Consider the following 23,529-nt stretch of genomic DNA (forward strand, 5'->3'; position numbering starts at 1 on the left):
GGCCAAGCAGAGAGATGAGGAAGGTGAATATCTCTTTTTTAAAATATTTGTGCACTCCAAAATTATAACTATTATCAACTTTTGCCCTCTTAACCAGGACCAACAGTGTTCATGCCAATCTTCTTCTTGAAGTTACAGGAATTTGCTGAAGGACTAGTTCACAGGTGTCAAACACAAGGCCCGCGGGCCGAATCCGGCCCGCTGCCTCATTTTCTGTGGCCCGCCGGCTGTGCAGTAAGTTCCCTCACTCCTCCGTGCTGCTGTCAGTAGGCAGTCTGCTCTCGGCTTGTTCTGTCTAGTGCAGACAGTAATAGAGGAGTGCCGATAGCAGACTGACATGGCCGCGGAGGAGGGAAGAAGACTGCAGAGAGCGACGCTGAGGAGGAGCAGCTGCAGGGTGGGATCCTTGTGTGTGTGTCTGTATGTGTAATTATATATATATATATATATATATATATATATATATATATATATATATGTGTGTCTGTACGTATATGCGCAGAAGGGCGGGCGCCTGTGCGCCCAGAAGGGCGGGCGCCTGTGCGCGCGTGCGCCCAGAAGGGCGGGCGCCTGTGCGCGCGTGCGCCCAGAAGGGCGGGCGCCTGTGCGCGCGTGCGCCCAGAAGGGCGGGCGCCTGTGCGCCCAGAAGGGCGGGCGCCTGTGCGCGCGTGCGCCCAGAAGGGCGGGCGCCTGTGCGCGCAGAAGGGCGGGCGCCTGTGCGCACGTGTGCGCAGAAGGGCGGGCGACTGTGCGCGCAGAAGGGCGGGCGCCTGTGCGCGCAGAAGGGCGTGCATCTATATGTGCAGAATGGTGGGCGTGCGCGCGTGCACGCAGAAGGGCGGGCGTCTGTGCGTGTGTATGCGCAGAAGGGTGAGCGTCTGTATGTGCAGAATGGCGTGCGTCTGTATGTGCAGAATGGCGTGCGTCTGTATGTGCAGAATGGTGGGCGTGTGTGTGTATGTGCAGAATGGTGTGCGTCTGTGCGTGTGTATGCGCAGAATGGTGTGTGTCACTGGCCACTATGGGGGATCTTATTACCAATCGGGCCACTGTGGGGTTAACTTTTACTTTACTGTCTTACAATTAGAATCGGCCCTTTGAAGGCAACCATAAGGCTAATGTGGCCCTCGGAGAAAATGAGTTTGACACCCCTGTTGTAGTGTGTTGATCCCAGTCGGCTCGCCTTTCAGCCAATCCGGTATGACTTTTAGCCATACGAAGGCGGCTTTAGATACATTTTTTAACTGCAGCTCAGTCAAGGATTCCAAGAGATCGGAAGTCTACATGTATCCTCCCCATTCAGGAGTGGCTGAGATAATTATCTGCAGTTAATGGAACAATTGGTGGCAGAAGATATTGATAAGTACAACAAACTATCAAATCTCAACAACCTGAATGGAATTCAAATCCAGTCCAGATATTGAACACTGGCTTTGTTAATATACAGAATAGTTCATAACAATTGGGTTCTTCCTCCCTTTCCTGCAGTCATAATCTAATCCATAATTTTTTTTTCTGCTTTCTTCGAGTCCTCTTTTGCAATGTATTTGCAGCAATGCAAATAGTTTTTCCATGCTCTAATGTTAGATTATTCTATTGCTAAGTAGGACTCTTTCTGGAATGTTAATGGTAAATTAGTTCAAATGCAACTCGGCCAAAAAAACAATCTCTGCTATATTTCTGGATGGTACTGCCATGTAATTCCATCATCTGTTATTTTAAATTTCATTCAGCATTTTTCTATGGCCTCACCTTCTCAAATATTTGGTCTGAGTAATATTATTTGAGATGCATTGAATTACAATCCATTTATTGTCTATTGTACTTGTAGAATTTTTAAATATTGCCTTCTTATGCCTTCTTCTCTGTATTGTTGAAATTTCTCAAGAAAAATACTTTATCATAAACAAGACAATTATGGATCACTTGTAGAGATGAGCGAGCACCCAAATGCTCGAGTCCACAGTATTTGAGTTGAGCTTTTTGTCAAATTCGAGAGCTCTACTCGAGTAACGAACCCCATTGACTACAATGGGAGACTCGAGCATTTTTGTATGTGGGACGTCGGGTGCCGAGCTTTTTTTTCCCTAGGGGGTCTCTCTCTTGGCAGAGAGGGGCCAAAACAGGCACGTCACAGCAGGGAGAAGCCAAAAACTGGGAGGGGATCGAACACAGTGTGATGTTCGCTCTAGTAACGAACACCATCGAGTACGCTAATACTCGAACGAGCATCAAGATCGGCAGAGTATGTTTGCTCAACTCTAATCACTTGTTACCCTCTTTTTTTTGCATAAAGTGGCTATTCAGTGTACCGTATATACCGGCGTATAAGACGACTTTTGAACCCCGAAAAATCTGCTCTGCAGTCGGGGGTCGTCTTATGCGCCGGTAATACAAAAAAAAAAAAAGTGTAAAAAAAAAAAATTTTATTACTCACCTCCCACGGCGTTCTGTCGCGCTCCGGCAGGATGTCGCTCGCTCCGGCAGGCTGTCGCTCGCTCCTCGTCCCCGCCGCAGCATAGCTTTCTGAATGCGGGGCTTGAAATCCCCGCTTCCAGAAAGCTAATACACACGCCGGCAGCCATGACAGCATTGAATGGCTGTGATTGGCTAAAGCACACGTGGCTTCAGCCAATCACACTATTCAATGACATCATTGAATGGCTGTGATTGGCTGAAGGCGCACGTGTTAGCAATCACACCCATTCAATGATGTCATTGAATAGTGTGATTGGCTGAAGCCACGTGTGCTTTAGCCAATCACAGCCATTCAATGATGTCATGGCTGCCGGCGTGTGTATTAGCTTTCTGGAAGCGGGGATTTCAAGCCCCACATTCAGAAAGCTATGCTGCGGCGGGGACGAGGAGCGAGCGACAGCCTGCCGGAGCGAGCGACATCCTGCCGGAGCGCGACAGAACGCCGTGGGAGGTGAGTAATAAAATTTTTTTTTTTTCTCCACTGAATACCGGCGTATAAGGTGACAGTTGGGGGGTCGTCTTATACGCCCCGTCGCCTTATACGCCGGTATATACGGTAGGTTGCCATGACATGCAGAAAGCACACATAACTTGATCTAAAATGTGCAATGAACCTCATGTGTATAAAAAAAGTATTTAATGTAAAACTATACCTACAGAATTTATGAGCTATATAGACACACAGAGTAGATGCCTTATACTTCTACAAAAGATAAATAACATCAAGTATTCACTAGATGTATACTACATACAATAAACTAATAGTCTAGATTACGTAGTCTCCAGACTATTACAATTTGCAATACGTTCTATATTATTGGAGGAGATTTCAACACAATTATTCACACAGACTGATCCTTAAATAGAGGGCGTCGTCTCCTATCAATAAGCTAAAGATGAAGGAGGAGCTAATCGATGTGTGGAGGTGCAGAAAAAAATGGAGAGGGACTCTACGATACTCCTCTATATACGTCATACTCTGGCATCAAAAAAGCTAGAGACTCCATTAATCATTTTATACTGACTTATTTCAACTACAGATTTAAAAAAATAAATAAATAAATCACGCCAAAAATAGCAATCAACCTGAGAGCTCAGAAATTAAGTACAGTTAGGCCGGCTGCACACGAATGGGTCGTATTCCACATGGGGGAGCCCGCAGCGGAATCTTCCCTGACTGTAGCGGGCATCCGTGCGTACCTGTCACTTTTCTTCTTTATCTGTATTGCAGATGGCTGCGGCGGGTCGTCATCGGACATGCGTAGTACAGATTTTTTTTTAAAACGTTTCTTGTTCCTGTGCCGTCGCTAGACAATGACGCGGGTTCCAGCGACCTATACGCAATGTCAATTGCAGATGGGCCGCAGGTCGGATGGCTTCCATTGACCTGAATAGAAGCTGTCCGTGCAGAAACCGCACTAAAATAGAACATGCCGCGATTTTTCCTCTGCTCGCCTGAAATCGCAATTGGTTTCCACGAGTGTGTAGGAAAAGTGATTTTTAATAGGATGTTACGAACGGTATTTGCTGCGGTGTGGACGCCGACCTCGGATTCCGCAATGCAAATCCATTTGTGAGCAGTCAGCCGTAAAAACAATACTCAATTTTTTGCGCATATAATAACAAACCTGAAAAACTCTTAGCAAGACAATTAAAAGAAAGACAACACAAACAAAGAGTAGTATAGGTTTTTGGCTTAAAGAGGTATTTTGGTATTGTTTTTTTCTTACAGAAATCTGTAACTTAATTAACCATGTCTACCCAATGGAATTTCTCTGTGTCACTACAAATGTGCAACAATGAAACATGGGCATTATGCCTTAACACAATCAAATTTACTCCAAAACCTTATAAAGAATCCATTACATAAAAACGTTAAAAACACCCAGTCACTCAAATTAGATTTTACGAATGAGTTGATCTCTAGAAAGTATTCAAAATGTTAAAAATAAATGGGGTTCCGCTACTCATATACTCCAAACACATTGTATCTGAAACTGAAAAACCTCAATCAATCAAGGACTTGTATATGAAAACCTTAAAAATTTAGTTTATATTCAGCATCACATTTATTTGTATTAAGAGAATAGACAAAACTCTAACTAATTAACTATTTGTTCTAAATGGTTGAATGTACTATTAGGGTGGCTTCACACGAGCGTGTGCGCACCCCTGTACGTGCACAAACACGCGTGTATGAAGGTCCCTGCATTGCCTTGCATTGCGTTGCGTTGCTGCTGGCAGTTCCATTGAAGGCAGATGTGTTCTTCATCCCCGCAGGGACATGGGAGTGGCAGACAGGTAAGTTTTTTTTTAACACTAAAATTCTTGTTTTCAGGGTAGAGCTTATATTTAAAGCTCTTCCCTGAAAAACAATTACGGGGTGCCGGCAGATCATAGTCTTCAATGGAGCTGCCGGCAGCAGCCGCGGCTCCATTGAACACAATGCGTGCATTCCCTATGGCGCACGTATGTCCTATCTTTGCAGGCACATGACTGTAAAGCACAGACATGTGAACACATCATAGGGAATGCATTGGTTTTGATAGAAACGTGTTTTTGTGCGCATGTATGCACACACAAAAACACGCTCGTGTAAAGCCACCCTTAGGCTGGATTCACCTTACACATTTGAGCAGAGTATTATGCATGAAAAATTTGTGTGCCTAATATGCAGTGAGTAGAACCTATTGATTTCAATGTGTTTGTACACAAAATTATGCAGCCTGCTCTATTTCCCTGTGTATTTGCACAGGGGAATAGCACATATTGAACTAACACTAATTGCCCATTTCAATGAATAGCAGCATGGTTGCATGTTTTTTTTGTGCACACAAATGTGCATAATTTACACATGCAACAAGTACAGTAACACACACACAAGCGCACATGTATGCAAAGCCCATTGTGGAAATGCCTTTACTACTGTATACATAAATATATATGGCAAACATTTACTTGTGTTCTACGGGTTTTCTATGGAAAACTTCAGTAAAAAAGTATTTTTAAAATACCGTAATGTGTGCAACAAATTTAAAGTGGTTTCTTCTAGAAAATCTTCATTTCATGCAAAATGCTTTATGTTAAAGAAAATTGATAATTTTGGCAAATCTTTCCAAAAAACATTTAAGGCATACGAAAATATCAGCACACAACAGATCTTGGGGTTGTGGGGAGATGGGGGTAAATACCAAAACAAATATATATATATATATTCTGCTTAGAAGACTGCCTATTGCCAAATCTATTATATTTAACTAGAATTCACCAACATTGTTTCTGCTCTGACATCAAACTCCTCAAATATTAATTCTTACTTACAAACATGATATGATAACATTGTTCAAGGATAACTATCAGATTTAGCATGAGATCACAGTAGTGATATATGCATATGGAATTCAACAATTACAGAACAAAATAATGTACAATTCAGAATTCAGCCAGCAGACAAATTGTGTGCAACCTTTGCACATCTTCTCAGCTTGAAAGGCTGATAGAAAAGAGGAACAGATAGTAGTTGACTTTGAAATGAATGAAGAGAAGATAGGTTTGAAGTTTAGGTTTGAAGTTTAGGGCAGGGGTCCCCAACCACCGGGCCACGGACCGGGGCCGGGCATTGGGTGTTTAGCGCCGGTCCGCGGCACCGCCGGGAACTTTTGCTCTAAACACAAGGCCTGCGAGCCGAATACGACCCGCTGCCTTGTGTTATGTGGCCCGCCGCTGACCACTGAAGCGTTAACTAGCGGGGGCGCCACAGCTCCCCGCTGGTAATCGCGCTGATCCCGGAGCGTGCAGCCAGGATTCTCCTCCCCGAGTCCCCTGCTCATTAGTTCCGCAGGAGAGGACTCAGGGAGGAAGCGTTCCGGGCTGCACACTGACATCAGGGCAAGCAGAGAGAGAGCAACGCTGAAGTAGATGGGTTGGGGGGCTGCTTACTACTGGGGGGGCTGCCTATTACGTGGGGGAGGGGTGCTGCATATTATGGTGGGGGGCTGCCTATTACTGGGGGGGTGGGGGCTACTTATTACAGGGCAAGGGGTTGCCTATTACTGGGAGGGGGCTGGTTATTACTGGGAGAGGGCTACTTATTACAGGGGAGGGGCTGCCTATTACTGGGGGGGCTGCCTATTACTGGGGGGGGCTGCCTATTACTGGGGGGGGCTGCCTATTACTGGGGGGGGCTGCCTATTACTGGGGGGGGCTGCCTATTACTGGGGGAAGGGGGGACCTGCTGCTTACTGGGGGAGCTGCTTATTACTGGGGGGGAGCTGCTTATTACTGGGGGGGGCTACTTATTACAGGGGAAAGGGCTGCCTATTACAGGAGAAGGGGCTGCCTATTACTGGGGGGGCTGCCTATTACTGGGGGAGGGACCTGCTTATTACTGGGGGGGTGGGGGCTACTTATTACAGGGGAAGGGGCTGCTTATTACTGGGGGGGTGGGGGCTACTTATTACAGGGGAAGGGGCTGCTTATTACTGGGGAGGGGCTGCTTATTACTGGGGAGGGGCTGCCTATTACTGGGGAGGGGCTGCCTATTACTGGGGAGGGGCTGCCTATTACTGGAGGGGACCTGCTTTTTACTGGGGGGGACCTGCTTTTTACTGGGGGGGACCTGCTTTTTACTGGGGGGACCTGCTTTTTACTGGGGGGACCTGCTTTTTACTGGGGGGACCTGCTTTTTACTGGGGGGGACCTGCTTATAACTGGGGGGATTGCTTACTGGGGGGGCTGCTTATTACTGGGGAAGGGGCTGCTTATTACTGGGGAAGGGGCTGCTTATTACTGGGGAAGGGGCTGCTTATTACTGGGGAAGGGGCTGCTTATTACTGGGGGGGCTGTCTATTACTGGGGGGGACCTGCTTATTACGGGGGGGGGCTGTCTATTACTGGGGGGACCTGCTTATTACGGGGGGGGGGGCTGCTTATTACCGGGGGTGGAGGCTACTTATTACAGGTTGGAGGGGCTGCTAATTACTGAGGGGTGGGGGCTGTCTATTACTGGGGGGGGGTGAGATAAATTATATGCTGCCCTATGTGTGTGCTGGGGGGGGATAGATTATATACTGCCCTATGTGTGTACTGCCAGGACATTCTAAATGTCATAATTAAATAAGAATGCACTAAACTCCAACCCCCTTCATAACCCCGCCCCATATAACCAAAGCCCCGCCCATGTCCCGCCAAACCCTGCCGGGCCTTGTAAAAATGGTCTTGCTTGAAGCCGGTCCCTGGTGCCAAAAAGGTTGGGGACCACTGGTTTAGGGGACCTATAAATGAGATCCTGATACCTCAACCCAGATGATATTAGCCAGGATGACTAAAATAATTAATTCTTCTTCAACGGATTATAGAAATCAAGATGTGCTTACCAAAACAGGATTATACGGATATTTCCTCTTCTCCAGAATGCTCGCGCAGATTTCCCCCAATCAGGGTACTGCTTGTCCTGAAGCATCATATCAGTCACCTGTAGAAAAAAAAGGCAGTATTATTCTATATTTGTACATTTCCTGAAAGCACAATCTTCCCTGTACCAGATCCATAGTCTATTTTAATAAATTATTTAGTAAAATTACATTTTTTTCCAACATTAAAGTGTAGTGCCAAGAGACCCTACACACAGGATGTTGTGGTATATGCCATCCGGTGGAATGTTCAGCACAGAAGTCCACACTGCTAATGTACAGATTTTGATGCAGAATTGAAAACAGCAGAAATCTGCCGTTGATTTCATATCAAAAGCTTCAGTTAGCAGATTAGCAGCGGATTTTGGTGCAGAATTCCGGTATGGCACATTCCATGGTTGCAGAATATTCCATCCTGAGCAAAAGATCCCCAATTACAGCATGCTCAGCACTACAGTCTGAATGTGTAGCTGGAGGAGTGGACGTTTCTCTAGCCTAGACAACTATATGAAGATGGAAAGCTCTCCTACAATAGTAGGGACTTCTAGTACCATACAAATGCCTATGCTAAAAGATCATCTGCTATCGTGTCTGAACACAGGAGCTCTGCAAGCAAAGTCACTAGCATAATATGGTTGCATAAGGGTACAAGACTGCTCACCATCACATTATCACGGTTACAGGATTCATCCACTTTTTAAGGTGTTGTCGGATTAGAAAAAAAAATATTTTAAAATGTTTCAGCATATGATAAAATAACAAAAGAATCAGCACTTATCTCGCTTTTCCTCCCGGGAAACAGTGCTCACATCCTGGGTGCCATGATGCCAAAAGTTTGGAATGGGATGCTGCAGCCTCTGATTGGTTGCAGCAGTCACCTGACTTCTGGCCTGTACTGACAGCAGGATCTACACTGCAGCCCCTCCCATGTTTCCCAGGGAAGAAGACAGGTACGTTCTTATTCTTCTGTTATTTTATCGTTTGACCAAACATTTAAACAAAAACATTTAAAAAACTGACAACCCCTTTAAGTCAGGCAGGAGAAAATGTAGCAATGGAAAGATACGATATGGCTTTAGACCTTGTTATACAGTGCAGATTTTGTGCCGTTTTTGCATGGTTTTACAGCCAACATCAGGAGTACACATCTTTCCTTTAAGATGAATGTCCACTTAGGAGCATCATGTCATGGTTTGGTCAAACATTCATAGCTGATAAATTTATTTTATTTTTATAGCAGTTTTTAGGCTGGAGCTACTTTTTTTTTTTAATACAGAGATTCAAATCTTCTGCACAGACCGACTAAAACGATAAAATTCTGGCTGCCTAAAGCCACCACAAAGCTATAGAGTTCAACATATTCGGAGTTTCCACTGCACAAAAGTTTACAGCCATCTACATGAAAAACAACATGGTATTCAGGTGTAGACTTTAAACAAAGTCATTAAAAGGGATTTTGTCAGGAAGTTGATGCTGCCTGAAACATGGGAAAGGAAACATCAGCAGGCTGTCAAATTACAAACAGCTATGTTTTACTCTGAAACGCTGTGATGTTTCAAAGAAAATGTATGGATTCATGCCTTAGATTTCTGTGGGTACAAAATGCATGGTTACTTAGGATATGTCTATTAAGAAATCCACCCTTCCAATTGTGTCCCTCAGGAAAACATGGTATGAAAGTCGTAGAGTAATATTATTGTGAATATAAAGACAATGGTGATCACTTTCTATTAAGTCCTTTCCTGCAGGGTCATTCTAAGCCTGTGTTCCCAAGTGACGGATTTGCTGCGGATTTTCCACAGCAGCAAAATCCACAGTAAAATCCATGTCTGCACCACTTGGTATGGATTTAGGCGCAGATCCACATCAGACTTCAACCCTTCTAGTAAAAGGTTGAAATCTGCTGCAGATCTGCATTAAAGCTTGCACCAAATAATGCGGATTTTGATGAGGATTATGGTGCAGATCTGCACCAAAATCCACCACGTGTGAATACACCCTAAGGATAATGCCTCATTCCTGATCAAAACGTTGTTGCTTCCCGCTCCTGGAGGAAAACCTCAGTTAGTATTGACTTTGTGAAAACTAAATTGCCTTGGATCATGGTCAATGAGAAGCTGGCAGCTATTCTTATGGATCGGGAAGGGTTGTACAAAAAAAAAAACGTGGTCGTCCTGGTACCATTACTCACAGACTATGCATCTATGGAACCCAACAGCCAGAGCTTAGGCCCTTCCAGGACAGTCTAGTTTACCTTCAAGCATTTCATCTACTCCCCCAAAAGATTTATGAGGAGCATGGTTCCAGCCAGGTTAATAGAATAAATTCATTTTTATTTTTCCTCTACAGGCTCAAACACATAATAAATCATATAACAGCCTCATCCCTTTTTTCCCTTTCGTTTTTCCCTTATGTGTTCCTCTTGTGCTCCCCCACTCGTTACTCTCATTTATGGTTCTCTAATGTTTATACTGATTAATCTGATTAGGAGTTGCAGTAATTGAAGAAGTGAAAATTGGCACTTTACTTTATTTTACTTTGTATGTTTATTAGAAATTACATCTGGCAGTGTAACTCCTGATTTATCTGTTCAATCTACTTGCCGCTGAACTTTACACATGACTGTAATGGTGTTATTCTTGATTGATATATTTTGGAACATCATAAAACCAATAAATATTTTGTTAAACAAAACGTTGTTCCTGATACCCAAACAAGCTACCTCATTTTAATGGATACATTACTCTGCTTGTAGTAATGATTCATTAAACTGGGTTAAAGTCATTTTCACGCAGGCTGAACTAGGTGGACCTTGTCTTCATTCAGCCTAACATACTATGTTACTATCAAGGTACTGAATTTGGCACCAAGGACAAAAGGCTCTGCTATTTGTTTTCTCCTCCACTCTCATTCCATAACCCTTAAGACTATTCCAAACCCCCTTCTTTTTGAGCAATTCAATTCCTCTGTAGAGGGGAGTCCTACACTAGATCCAGCCACCCAAAAGAAAATGAGGTGGAGTCAAACATCACTGAGCCTTCTCTCACAAGGGGCCGCATCTCTCATTGAGCCCCATAGCAGCCACATGATCTGCCTCTATGGTACACATGAACTTGTTTGGAACTCTTGAGAAACAATTTATTAGCTTAAAGTTTCCCTAAATGAGCATGTCTCTATAAAGTTTCTTACATGATATAGAACATTCTGTTACACAATCTAGATTCTCGGTTAACAGACATATAATTTTAGAGATGATTGACAAAAAAGTAGAAATCTTTTCCAAAGGTTTAGGTACATATCACACTATACTTACCACCATATACACACAGGAAGACCAATTGAGGGTAAAAATAGTGGTATAAGAAGTTACCAATGCAGTTAAATAACCATGTCAACTTCACTTTTGATTTTCCACATTTAAATGCAATTCAGTGTGATGTATTAATGTATGGTTATTACCTACATACACTGAAACAATTCCTTTAGCCGGTGTAGCTGTGCATTTTTATAATGCAATATGCAGATATATTCTATAGTCCCAGTTTAAATAGACACCTCATGTATCAAAATGGACTTGGAGAATGTGACCTTGCCGTCTACAGCACAATAGTTTACCTTTCAATGGTTCAGCTCTTTATATACAATACTGCTTGTCAATTCCTCAAAAAAGGTTGAAATCAAAGGAATTTACTGTGCATTACTTTCAAAGATATGTCCACTTTACAGAATTTCCTGATGCACACTTCACCTTACAAGGAATATGTGTGGGACCTAAATTAGTAAAAGGTCACACAATGCAAAATCCTTAGCTATCCATTACTCCGCGACAATGAAATCTATTAAAATTCAAATTAGACTTCATAAAGCATTTTTATTCGTTTATTTTATTTCTACAAATACTATAATTGCATGGATGCAGATGCAAGCCTACATTTCCTCTTTTTATATGAAGCAGATTGCATTTCGCAATGCTCTACTGCACAACGTAACAACTAAAACTGGATAAGAAGAGAACATTTGTAGAATGAAGAAATTTCCCAGTGCTTATTATTGCAACCAAGCACACAAACACAAAGTGACCAGTAAAATGTTTAAGTTAGCAAAATGTGTCACACTAGATAAACCAGCTTACTTTTCGTCATTTGAGCTCTGTCGTGTATCAGTAAATACAAAAAAGTAATTGTAACTTTATTGGCCGGAGCCCTTCAAAAAGGACATGCAGTGGCACAAAATGTGCACGGAAAAAATAAAATAATTCCAACTACTAATATTTCTGGCCATTTACCTTTTTACTTATTCAAACTTTTTATCAAAAATTCAAGCAAAACTCGGCATGTAGTTACATCGCAGGCAGATATTCAAAATTATTAGAGTTGTGGTTTGATAAGATGAATGGTCTTGCCACCTGAGGCCCTAGAAGTGGTTCTACCCGTGGCCTATAAAAAGGCTCTCAGAGGATACTTAGTGTAGTGGACCTGTTTTCTGCCTATGTTAAACTTTTTGATTACTAAACGTGCAGTTATGATGCAATCAAAGATTTTGCCCAGTTAACAGAGTTTCAGAGTGGGCACATTACTGGAATGCGAGAATCTGGATGGTCATATCGAAGAATTGCCATGCCACTTGGGCACGCAAACAAGACAACCGGACACTGGTCACCCTAGACAGACCACCAATAGCAGGAGTACAACAAGTGAGAAAAGGCCTGCATTCTCTGAGCAGTTTCTAAGATGTGGCTGAGGAACCGTGTCATGGTGGTGAGGAGTGCAGCAGGCTCTTAGTATCTTGGACACTGTTTAAGGTATACAACAGGATCTGGATGACTAATGGAATTAGGTGATTGTGACACCAGTGCCAGGAATAAAAGCTTTTGGTAGCAAAATAAGAATAACACGTTTGTAAGTAAACTACAGGCACACCATATACTTTTAGGCATGTGGTTGTCCGCAATAATATTAAACACCAGAAATTGCATATACAACTTGCTTATACACCGTTTAATACTTTATACATGGATAAACAAGCTCTGGGGAGGCAGCACCTGAGCTACGGGGGGCTATAGAGAACTGACGAAATCTGAAAACCCCTCATAAACCCCACTAACAGTTTGCCAACCTGAAACCCTAGCTAATATTTGTCCAGTACTTATTAAATTCCTACGAAGATTCTCTACTGCTTATCTGAAACTTGTATCTATGTTGCTGTCCAATAGAAACCAGAGCTGGCTTGAATGGACATCAGGTTTAGAAAAACAAAACAGTTTCTCTTAGCATAAGGGTGATTTATTAGCTGCTGCACATAGGATTTCTTGCAAGTTTACATCTCGAAAAGCAGCAAGATGGAGGAGAGGGCAGCATAGCTGTGGGCATTCTTCCCCCCTTGCTTCTTGCTCTCCATCTCTCACCACTAGGACTTAACTCCTCCCTGACTAACTCCATACTCCAGCTTGACTTCCATCTCCCAAGACTGCTATGATTTCTAACTGAGCAACACAAAATGAGCCAGAAACACCCTCCTTATTTTTCTCACTCCAGGGGCTTACCTTTTTCAGCTACATCAATGTGATTTATGACTGTGAACTGCCTAATCACCATTAACTATTTAGTTCCCTATCCTGACTCCCTCTTATTAAATGAAGTCCAACATAACTACCCTTTGTTAAATGAACTGGTATTTACAACAGTTGCTCTTAACTTGCAGGTACTTTTATTCTGTAGTGCATGTCCAGGTCACTACAAAAACAGCTCCAACTGTTTTGTTGTCTGCCCTCTAAAAGATAGGTGCCACCATTATTATAGCCTTGTGGGTTTGTTGGAACAATTTAAAGGCGATTGGCTTAAGGACATTTGGTTTCACGGCATCCATTATGTATACGGTCTTTGACACCCACCCACAGTCAGTTCGATGTGCTAGGGTGTCATGAATGACAAAACTTGACTGTTACAGAGTGGAACCAGGTTGTCTTCAGTGATTAATCCAGGTCAAATTTGGACACTGATGACAGCCGTGTTTGTGTTTGGAGAACTAGGGGTAAGTGCCTTAATCCTGTCTTTGCTAGGGAGCAGCAAAGTGCCCACACTGCTGGTGTGATGGTCTAGGAGTTTATTGCATATGATAGTTGATTGCCACTAGTAGTGGTACAAAATACAATGACAGCTCAGTTATATGTACATGAACTTCTGCAGCCACATGTGTTGACCATCTTGGCAGTGCCTCCAAGAGGCATTTGCTAGCAGGATAATGCTCAGCCGCATGTGTGAGGGTATCGTAGGATTGACTCCACTTCCATGGCCTGCCCAGGTGCCAGATTTATCGCCAATAGAAGATGTATGGGACCATCTGGGATGCCAATTTCTACAACCTTGCACGATTTAGAGGCTCAGTTACAGCAAATGTGGACATAAACTTCACAGGATATCATACAGAACCATTTTGCCTCCATGCTCTGCCGTATCACATCTTGTATCTAAGCTAGAGGCGGCCCAACAGGGTATTAGAGCTGCCCTTCAAGATTTTCAGTGTTCCCCAATAAAGCATCCTTTTGCTCTGATACTGTAATCACATACTTATATCAATGTTACCATCACACATATGTTGTTTCACTTGATTTAGACAAGTGGGCTTGGTTTTAAGATTCTACTTAAAGGGGTTGTCCCACGAAAGCAAGTGGGTCTATACACTTCTGTATGGCCATATTAATGCACTTTGTAATGTACATTGTGCATTAATTATGAGCCATACAGAAGTTATAAGAAATTTTTCACTTACCTGTTCCTTTGCTAGCGTCCTCGTTTCCATGGAGCCGTCTAATTTTCAGCGTCTAATCGCCAGATTAGACGCGCTTGCGCAGTCCGGGTCTTCTTCTTTTCTGAATGGGGCCGCTCGTGCCGGAGAGCGACTCCTGGTAGCTCCGCCCCGTCACGTGCCGATTCCAGCCAATCAGAAGGCTGGAATCGGCAATGGACCGCACACAAGCCCTGCGGTCCACCGAGGGAGAAGATCCCGGTGGCCATCTTCAGCAGGTAAGTAAGTCGTCACCGGAGCGCGGGGATTCAGGTAAGCGCTGTCCGGTGTTCTTGTTTAACCCCTGCATCGGGGTTGTCTCGCGCCGAACGGGGGGGCTGTTGAAAAAAAAAAAAAAACTGTTTCGGCGCGGGACAACCCCTTTAAGATTCTGGAAGAAGATACTAGACGAGCTAATCAACGGCTGATCTGAGAACATGCTTAGAGGCGGACTAAGGAATGCTGCACTGTATGAAATGTAAATCAAAAAATAATTCAGCTAAGAATGATTATAGCATTTGTTTAAGAGAGTTAATATTGAGGGAGATTTATTGTTACCATGCGGCGGTTGCTGGTTCTCCCGGGGCGGTGGCGTGTGGGTTTCTGCGGTTGGGGCGTGTTCCCCCAGCTTGTTGTCTGTCTGCCGGGGGAGCGGGTGCCTAACCGGCGTGGTGCTGGTGGCGTGCGGCGCCGTGCACGTGCGCACCTGTAAGTGCAGCTGCCATGCATGAGCTCCCTTTCATTATGATCTGTTGGGAGTGGGCTGTCTCCCTCTCTCTGCCCCTGGGTGGAGGCATTTGTTTAAAGGTCTGGCAGGGACTTACAGTCACTGGTTTCCCTCAGTAGGTCTCCTGCCTCTATCAGCTTGTCTGCTATAGTTGCTACCATCTGCCAGGTCTTTCCATCTGTCTCGGTTCTGATTAGTTTACTCGTGTTGGTTGCTTTTCATCTGCCTTTTTTGGCAGTATTCTACCCTTCCATCAGGTACACCAGAGTCCCTTCTCTGTCCCTAGTGAGAGTAGGAACCGCAGCCCAGTTGCCCACTTGGGGTTAGCCAGGAGTGGAGGCAAGCAGGCAGGGAAAGGGGTTGTGGGTGAGATCCAGGGCAACCCGGGCTGGCGTATCAAGGGTAGTATACCGTAACATTTATATTTTTCATTTTACTGATTTATATAGCACATACACATTCCACAGCCCTGCACATCACTTAAGACTTATTGATACGGTCTCTTCTCTAATGCAGTGTGAAATTTTGAAGCCCCACCAATACTGTGGCTATTTTGGCTACAGTCTAAGATTAACAGGGGTGCTATTTTGAGGTCATACCTGTTATTCAGGTCGGAGTAAGTATATAGCGTCACTTAGGGTAAGATTATTTACTGTCAGCTTTATCCCAAAACCTCATGGATATTATGATAAGGTATCATTCAAGTTTCTATAGCTTTTTATTGTTACATATAAAAATTGTTGGCTCTTGTGTATTAATTTACACCTGGGCATTTTTTCCATCTATATTTGTATTTTTTTCGCACTAAAAGAACTATATATAGACTAGCTGATATACCTGGCTTTACCCAAGTTAGTTTCGTACAGGTGTTGACTCATTGTTCGTATGGAAAATTTTATGAAGTCATGGTTCCTTCAGAGGAAAACGAGGAATTAAAAATGTGTAAACACAGAGTCTTAGATTCTCCTCAAGCTGCATATCCTGATGTCCCTCTGCAGGATATGCCACCCCTCCCACTTCTCATTTTTTACCCTTAAAGCCAACGCCATTTTGAATTCAAATTTACCCTCAGACTGGAGGTTGCAGCCCTACTTAGCCTTAAAGGCATGTTTCATCCCATGGCCACTCCCTTATGTACTTTACAGCCTTTCAGTATGTGCATATAGAGGTCAGTTATGTTCTCCTTAGCAAAGCAAATAATAATTTCCCTAGGCTTTATGGTTTCTGAGAAAAGAACTCTCTTATGTATCACAGATTTTTGCCCAGTTTTTCACGTTTAAAATTGAATATTGAAAATGTGACCCCCTTACTTTTCCTATTTAGGACCTAAAGAATGGTTTTGCCAAATTTCAAGTTTGTATGACACCAGGAAGTTAGAGAATTAGATTAGGTACATAACATAGGGGATTCACTTCTTTTTGCACTTAGAATTGAATAATAAAGTTGCAATGCATTTACTTTTCCTATTTGTACCCTAAAGAATTGTGACACCAAATTTCACATTTGTGCAGTACAGATGTGTGTTATTAGTTACATTACATAGGGTGTGGGGGGGGGTCACTTTTTTGTTCTTAGAAATTAATAATCAAGTTGTGACCCTTTTATTTTGCCGATTTACGACTTAAAGAATGGCTGTGCCAAATTTCACGTTTGTATGACACTGGAAAGTTAGAGAATTAGATTAGGTGCATAGGGGGTCACTTACTTTTGCACTTAGCATTGAAAAATCAAGTTGTGACTCCTTTACTTCTTCTAATTTAGCATCTAAACAATGGCTTGTCAAATTTCACATTTGTATGACACCAGAAAGTTAGAGAATTAGTCTCCAGTCAGTCAGTCAGTGAGGGCTTTCGTCTTAATATAAAATACTAGCTGATATACTCGGCTTTGCCCACGGGTTACTTTAGAGGAACCGAGGAGTAAAATATATAAACACATAGAGGAGCAATAAAATCTCCTCAGGTACTGATGTTCCTCTGCAGAATGTGCCACCCCTCCCACTCTCCTCACTTCGGCCCTAAAGAATGCTCATGCCAAATTTCATTCTTGTATGACACCGGGAAGTTACATTACAAAGAGATTCACTTACTTTTGCACTTAGCATTGAATAAATCAAGTTGTGACCCTTTTACTTTTCTTATTTAGGACCTAAAGAATGTTTATAAAGTTTATACGACACGGGGAAGTTAGAGAATTAGATTAAGTACATTACATAGAGGTGCCAATACTTTTGCACTTAGCATTCAATATTCAAGTTGTGACCCCCCCTATACTTTTCTTATATAGGACCTGAAGAATGGTTGTGCCAAATTTCATGTTTGTACGACACCGAGAAGTTAGAAAATTAAATTAGGTACATTACATAGGGGTGCCAATACTTTTGGACTTAGCATTAAATAATCAAGCTGTGACCCCTTTACGTTTCCTATTTAGGACCTAAAGAATGCTCCTGCCAAATTTTTTATGTTTGTACGACCCTGGGAAGTTATAGAATTTATGGTGAGTCAGTCAGTGAGACAGTCAGTGAGGGCTTACACCTTTATATACATATAGATTACTGATATTATAAAGTGTGTTTAAGTTTTTTTCCTTTCTTGGAATGCTATACAGTAATCTCACTTTTATTCATTGTACTGAAAAGCATATGCATATAAATTTTTCCACATAGATGCCTGCACTATATACGGTGCCATAAATGTTCCTAAACATGACAATGGGTGACCTATGCCACTGCTTGCCTATACAAGGGCATATGTTGTACACCTCCAATAGGAGCCTCCATCAAGAAATCTGACCCTGACATATAATGCAAAAGCAGTGTGAATAGCCTTTACCTATGCTAAGCATTGAGTTCAATACCTCCTTTGGGTAACAGGATTATCACAGCTTCTCCTTGCTTAAATAGCTTTTCTTATATTCCTTAATCCATGGATGGTTATTATTCCAAGAAATGGTTCCTCAAGACTCTAGTCTGGATTTTTTTTATCCCCTTGCTGTACTAAAAGCCTAACAATATTACATTTTCTGAGCATTATTGATAGAAATCAAATAAATTTGTTTAAGTATATTGTCCAAAACTTGTTGTTTCATTACTTCAAACTCATTAGTCCATTTGGACACAGCTCAATTCACCCTCAGGCAATGAGTTTTACTGTATAATAATAGTCTTTTAAATAAAAATAACTTTGGATTTTTCAAACACCAATTTGCTCCTTTTGTTTTCTCATAGCTTGTCTTATTCTAAAAAACTTAAAGGGGTTGTCCCGCGCCGAAACGGGTTTTGTTTTTTTTCAATAGCCCCCCCGTTCGGCGCGAGACAAACCCGATGCAGGGGTTTAAAAAAAAAAAAACGGATAGTACTTACCCGAATCCCCGCGCTCCGGTGACTTCTTACTTACCTTGCGAAGATGGCCGCCGGGATCTTCACCCACGGTGGACCGCAGGTCTTCTCCCATGGTGCACCGTGGGCTCTGTGCGTTCCATTGCCGATTCCAGCCTCCTGATTGGCTGGAATCGGCACACGTGACGGGGCGGAGCTACGAGGAGCAGCTCTCCGGCACGAGCGGCCCCATTCAGAAGGGAGAAGACCGGACTGCGCAAGCGCGTCTAATCGGGCGATTAGACGCTGAAATTAGACGGCTCCATGGAGACGAGGACGCTAGCAACGGAACAGGTAAGTGAATAACTTCTGTATGGCTAATAATTAATGCACGATGTACATTACAAAGTGCATTAATATGGCCATACAGAAGTGCTGAACCCCACTTGCTTTCGCGGGACAACCCCTTTAAACCGTATAGATCAGATTCCCTTAGAAGTGTTTCAGACCCTCATTTCACCAAATCTGACTTCTTCTTGCGATTCCAAATTTCCAATTAATCAACAATTTTCTTGTATGAGAATGTGCAGGAAATTATATACATTGTTTTCTTTAAAAAAAAAAGAAACTAAATAAACTTTCCAATTTTAAATCTCTTTTCAACACATCACGTGTTTTCTTTTTGTTCAGTAACTCTTAAAAAAATGCACCAACTCCACTATATTAATTCTTTCCCTCCCAAGTATATAAATGCAAGTATAGGTACAAGCAGCACTCTTTTTTTAGTCTACAATAAAGCAGGACTGGATCAGAATACTGGATCAAAGTATATAAATGCAAATTCTACCTGGAAAGCAATTCCCACGAGTGGTCATACAGTTATGTCCTATGACAGATCACTAAGAGGTTAAAGAGGTCTTGTCAGTAAAGAATCAATAAAAAAATTCTATACTCACCTATTTCTCCAGAGGCAGAGGCATTCACCTTACAGCATCTTCTCCTTGCTGAGCTTCTCCAGTCACCCGGGTCAGCTCACTGCAAGCCGGCCGGCTTGTTCTGAAGCGTGCATTCCTCGCATTCTTCTTCCTGCAGGTCACTAAAGGACACTGGCTAGGAAGGAATGCTGATCTATGGCAGAGACAGCGGGCATGAGCAGTCTCTGCAATAAATTACACCTGGGCATTGCACTCAATGACAGCTTTGCACTCCTTGCTAAGCTGTCAACTAGTAAGGTAGCATACATTGTCAGGCAGGAAGGAAACTGCCTGTGAATGTATGCTTCATCACAGGAAGCAGAGGAATCAGCCAACTGGAGGTGAGGTGACTCCTCCCCCCACCCCGCCTGGAATGCATAAGATGGGAGAAGAGCGGGGAGGTGAAGATCTGGCAAGTAGATGGATAGGGAAGGTATAGGAAAGTATAGAATTGTTTTTTCTTTTAATGACAGAACCCCTTTAAAAGCATGTAATGTTAGGATTAATCTCTCTCAATTTTAAACAGTTTATCTATAAATTAGACACAAAAACAAAAAGCATAGAAACAGTTCATCCAGTCTGGATCTTGGATGCACTGACAAATTGGAACAGGTGTTATGAAGGTGTATGGACTACTTGGGGGATCAGTGAGTCTTGTCAGTCCCAAGGAAACTGATATAGACGATACTGCATCAAAGGATAAAATTCCATGTCTTTATTAAATTTTAAATTCAGTTTAGCATCCTTCACATTTTGGGCATTACTCACGGCATCATGGTTTTATTATACAAGCCTTTGGGTTATGAAATGATTCAGTTTAAAAAAAAAAAAAAATTGTTTTGGAGTATGAGTAGTTGAACTCCATTTATTTTTAACAACTTGAATAAATGGCTAAGGGCACAGTCTGCCCGAAATGAGTGGGATCCGAAGCTGAATTTTAATGAAATAATTGTAATAAAATATTTATTATATTTCCTTATCTATAAATGTTCTCATGTGATTGGGAGGTTGGTGTATATGGACCAAAGAGGATTTATTCCTGAAAGAAATCCGACATTGAATATTACAAGGTTATATGTTAACATACTGTTTCGGAACAGGTTATCTAAGGGAGAAGTTCTTTCACTGGATGCCATTAACCCTTTCCAATCCAATTTCTATTGTTTTTCCTAGGTGACACATTGGATAGGCTCTGACAGCAGAGAGGCTGGCAATATACAGTAAGAGAACCCTGACAGACGTCTTCCAACATCGGAGCTGTACAGCCTTAAATCATAATGTCTTTAGTTGTCAGGCAGTGGATTGGAGAGGGTTAGGACTTTTAATTCCTTAAATCAGGATTACTTATGGGCTACTGTTGTGAACAGTACTGTTTTGGCCTCCTATATGACATTTCATCCAGGTGGTTTTGGATAAACTCTCCCTGGCGATTTTGCAGTGTCCTGCTCAACTTTGCTACATTGGCAGGTCCTGAATAGTTCTGCTACACAGTAAGTTCCTGCTACCACATCCTTCAGCAACTAAACAGGTAATTCTCCCGAATCTGGACTCTCACATACACCTGTATCTGTTTCACCTTTTTATGTTCTGCAATATATACTCTCCTTGTTCCTTCATTTTGAGCCTAAGGTTCTATGAATTTTCAACACAATAGCTCTGTTAACAGTTCTATATGACTTGTTGCCTATGTAAATTCGGCAACTGATCCCATGTTCTGAATCTAGTCTGTTCTTCTCTCCGCTTGCCCCAGGATTCCACTTCCTGTCTAGCACTAGGACTTTCTGATGATACCTGCTGTTCTAACCTTACCCTGTTACTGGATTTTGCCTCTTAAATTATATGTTGGTACTAATTATACTCTTTTCATGAAAGGTTATATTCTACATTTACTCTCATGTCAAGTCACTGCTAAACATCCTGCTTAAGGATCCACACCCCTGGTCCCTTCTGGGTCAGTAATAACTACTATTTGAAAATACGCCTTGGGGAAAAGGTTATTAAATGGATTAAGTTATTATATACTGTAGTAGACCAAGAGCCAGAATATCAGAAAATGAATTTTTAGAGAATTTGGCTGCCAGAAGGGGAAAGGGTTAGGATGCCCATTATCACCATTATTGTCTGCATTAGCGATTGAGCCATTGACTGTAGTGATAAGTGAAAATGAGGATATCAAGGGATTGATTTATGGGACATGACAGTGTAAGGGACTCACTCCTAAGGGGATTCCCTTAAAAGTTAAGTTGATTAGAAATGGGAAACCTAGGGTTGTACAGACCTCTGGTGGCCAGTTGGAAAATGATACCCAGATGTTGGCCCCTGTGTGCTGTGCTTGGATTGACTGTCAGGTGGCCACATGTTTTCAAAGGTCTAGAAGATTCTCATATATAAAGGTCTGTAGCAGTACACTGGGCAGTAGAGTGCAGGGACTTTGTAGCAGAAGTGCTGTATGGTGTGAAGGCTGCTTGGGAGTGATAGTTTGGGATGCTCTACATGAGGACCAACTGAGAAGCCTGAGATGCTGCAGGGGCACTGGAAGTTCTTATTGAACTATTGGAGGTTGCCTGGTACTTCAAGGAATCACCCCAGTTTGCTAAAGCCAGCCAAGTGGGTGCCAACTGATTGATGACAATCTGCAAAACTGCAAGAGAAAGTATGAAACGGCGTAACAGAGACCACATGACAAGCATTGTTACATGAGATTTAATTTACTAATTAAACACTCAAACATATTGTTTTTCTTAGTTTTTATTTTCTGTACATGGCTTAGGAACATGCCTTCTTAACAACATTTTAGAGCTTTACTTTGCAGCAGTCTGAAGCCAACTTTTGCACTTCTATTGGAGATTTTTCTGTAATGGTCACTGCACAGGGTGGGTGAGAAGATGAGCTGTGACCAATACCTATTGCCAATGGTGAAGTGTATGTTATCTGCCTCCAGCTTTACAATAGAAGTGTTACCTCTCTTTGTAATATGACCTCTCATTAAAATGAGTGGTCACTAGAGAATAATAAGTGTTAGAAACCCGTGAAATTCAATGGCAAGTGTGAAAACTACAATATTTAAAGAATGTTTTTAAACTAAAAAATGACTTTTAAAAATATTTGACATAAAAACCCAATTCGAACAATAGGTCATTTTCTAAGCACAAGTTAACCTTTTAGTAATTTGTTGCTAACAACTAAAACAAGAACATTTCTAAATTAGGCTGAACTATCCATCACAACTAGAGAAAGAAGTAGCTATTTAAAAAAACAAAAAAAATATAAATTATGAGCGCATAATTGATACTCTTTTAGCTACCAAATTAAAACCAACTGTAATTTGCCTTACAAGAAAACATTATTAGTCTTACATTAATTTCCTTGGCATATACTTAATCTATCATTGCCAACTAATAATCAAACTTCAGTGACAGTCATATAGAAAATAAGCTTAGACTGATAAATCTTCTTGTCAGCAAGTGATAATCGGAAGAAATCTTTAAGAAACACCTGCCTGATGGGAGGAGTTGGGACAATAATAAAGAGCTCTGTCACTACACTTCATTTACAAAGCAGAACCATAATAATCACACTACTTAGATGTCCAAATATCAAAGAGATTAATAGGCATAATAAAGCATTCAAACGGTAAAGTAAACAATCCCTATATTCCTCCGAGCAAGAAGGTAAGAAATTGCATTTCTACATTTAGAAGGCTAGCATACATTGTCAACATGGGAAATAAATATAGAGGGTTATTAATGCATTAAACAGGATTTATATATGCCGTCCTCGCTGGTGGTGTTTATGTAGCAAGCATGGTTACGTTTTATTGTGCTACATGTTTCTCTG

The 23,529-nt window shown here is 42.1% G+C and overlaps 1 protein-coding gene across 4 annotated transcripts in view; it reads right to left on the reverse strand.

Annotated features, from left to right (window-relative positions):
* Nucleotides 1-23,529, reverse strand: part of TMEM117 (transmembrane protein 117) — a 233,798-nt gene that overhangs the window by 78,193 nt on the left and 132,076 nt on the right. For all 4 annotated transcript variants that reach the window (XM_066591722.1, XM_066591720.1, XM_066591721.1 and 1 more), the window contains one exon: nt 7,854-7,951. In XM_066591722.1, coding sequence (XP_066447819.1) covers nt 7,854-7,951 — 98 coding nt within the window. The remainder of the gene's footprint in view (nt 1-7,853; nt 7,952-23,529) is intronic.

This window comes from Eleutherodactylus coqui, chromosome 2 (genome assembly GCF_035609145.1).
Source record: "Eleutherodactylus coqui strain aEleCoq1 chromosome 2, aEleCoq1.hap1, whole genome shotgun sequence".
In the NCBI taxonomy this organism is placed as follows: Eukaryota; Metazoa; Chordata; class Amphibia; order Anura; family Eleutherodactylidae; genus Eleutherodactylus; species Eleutherodactylus coqui.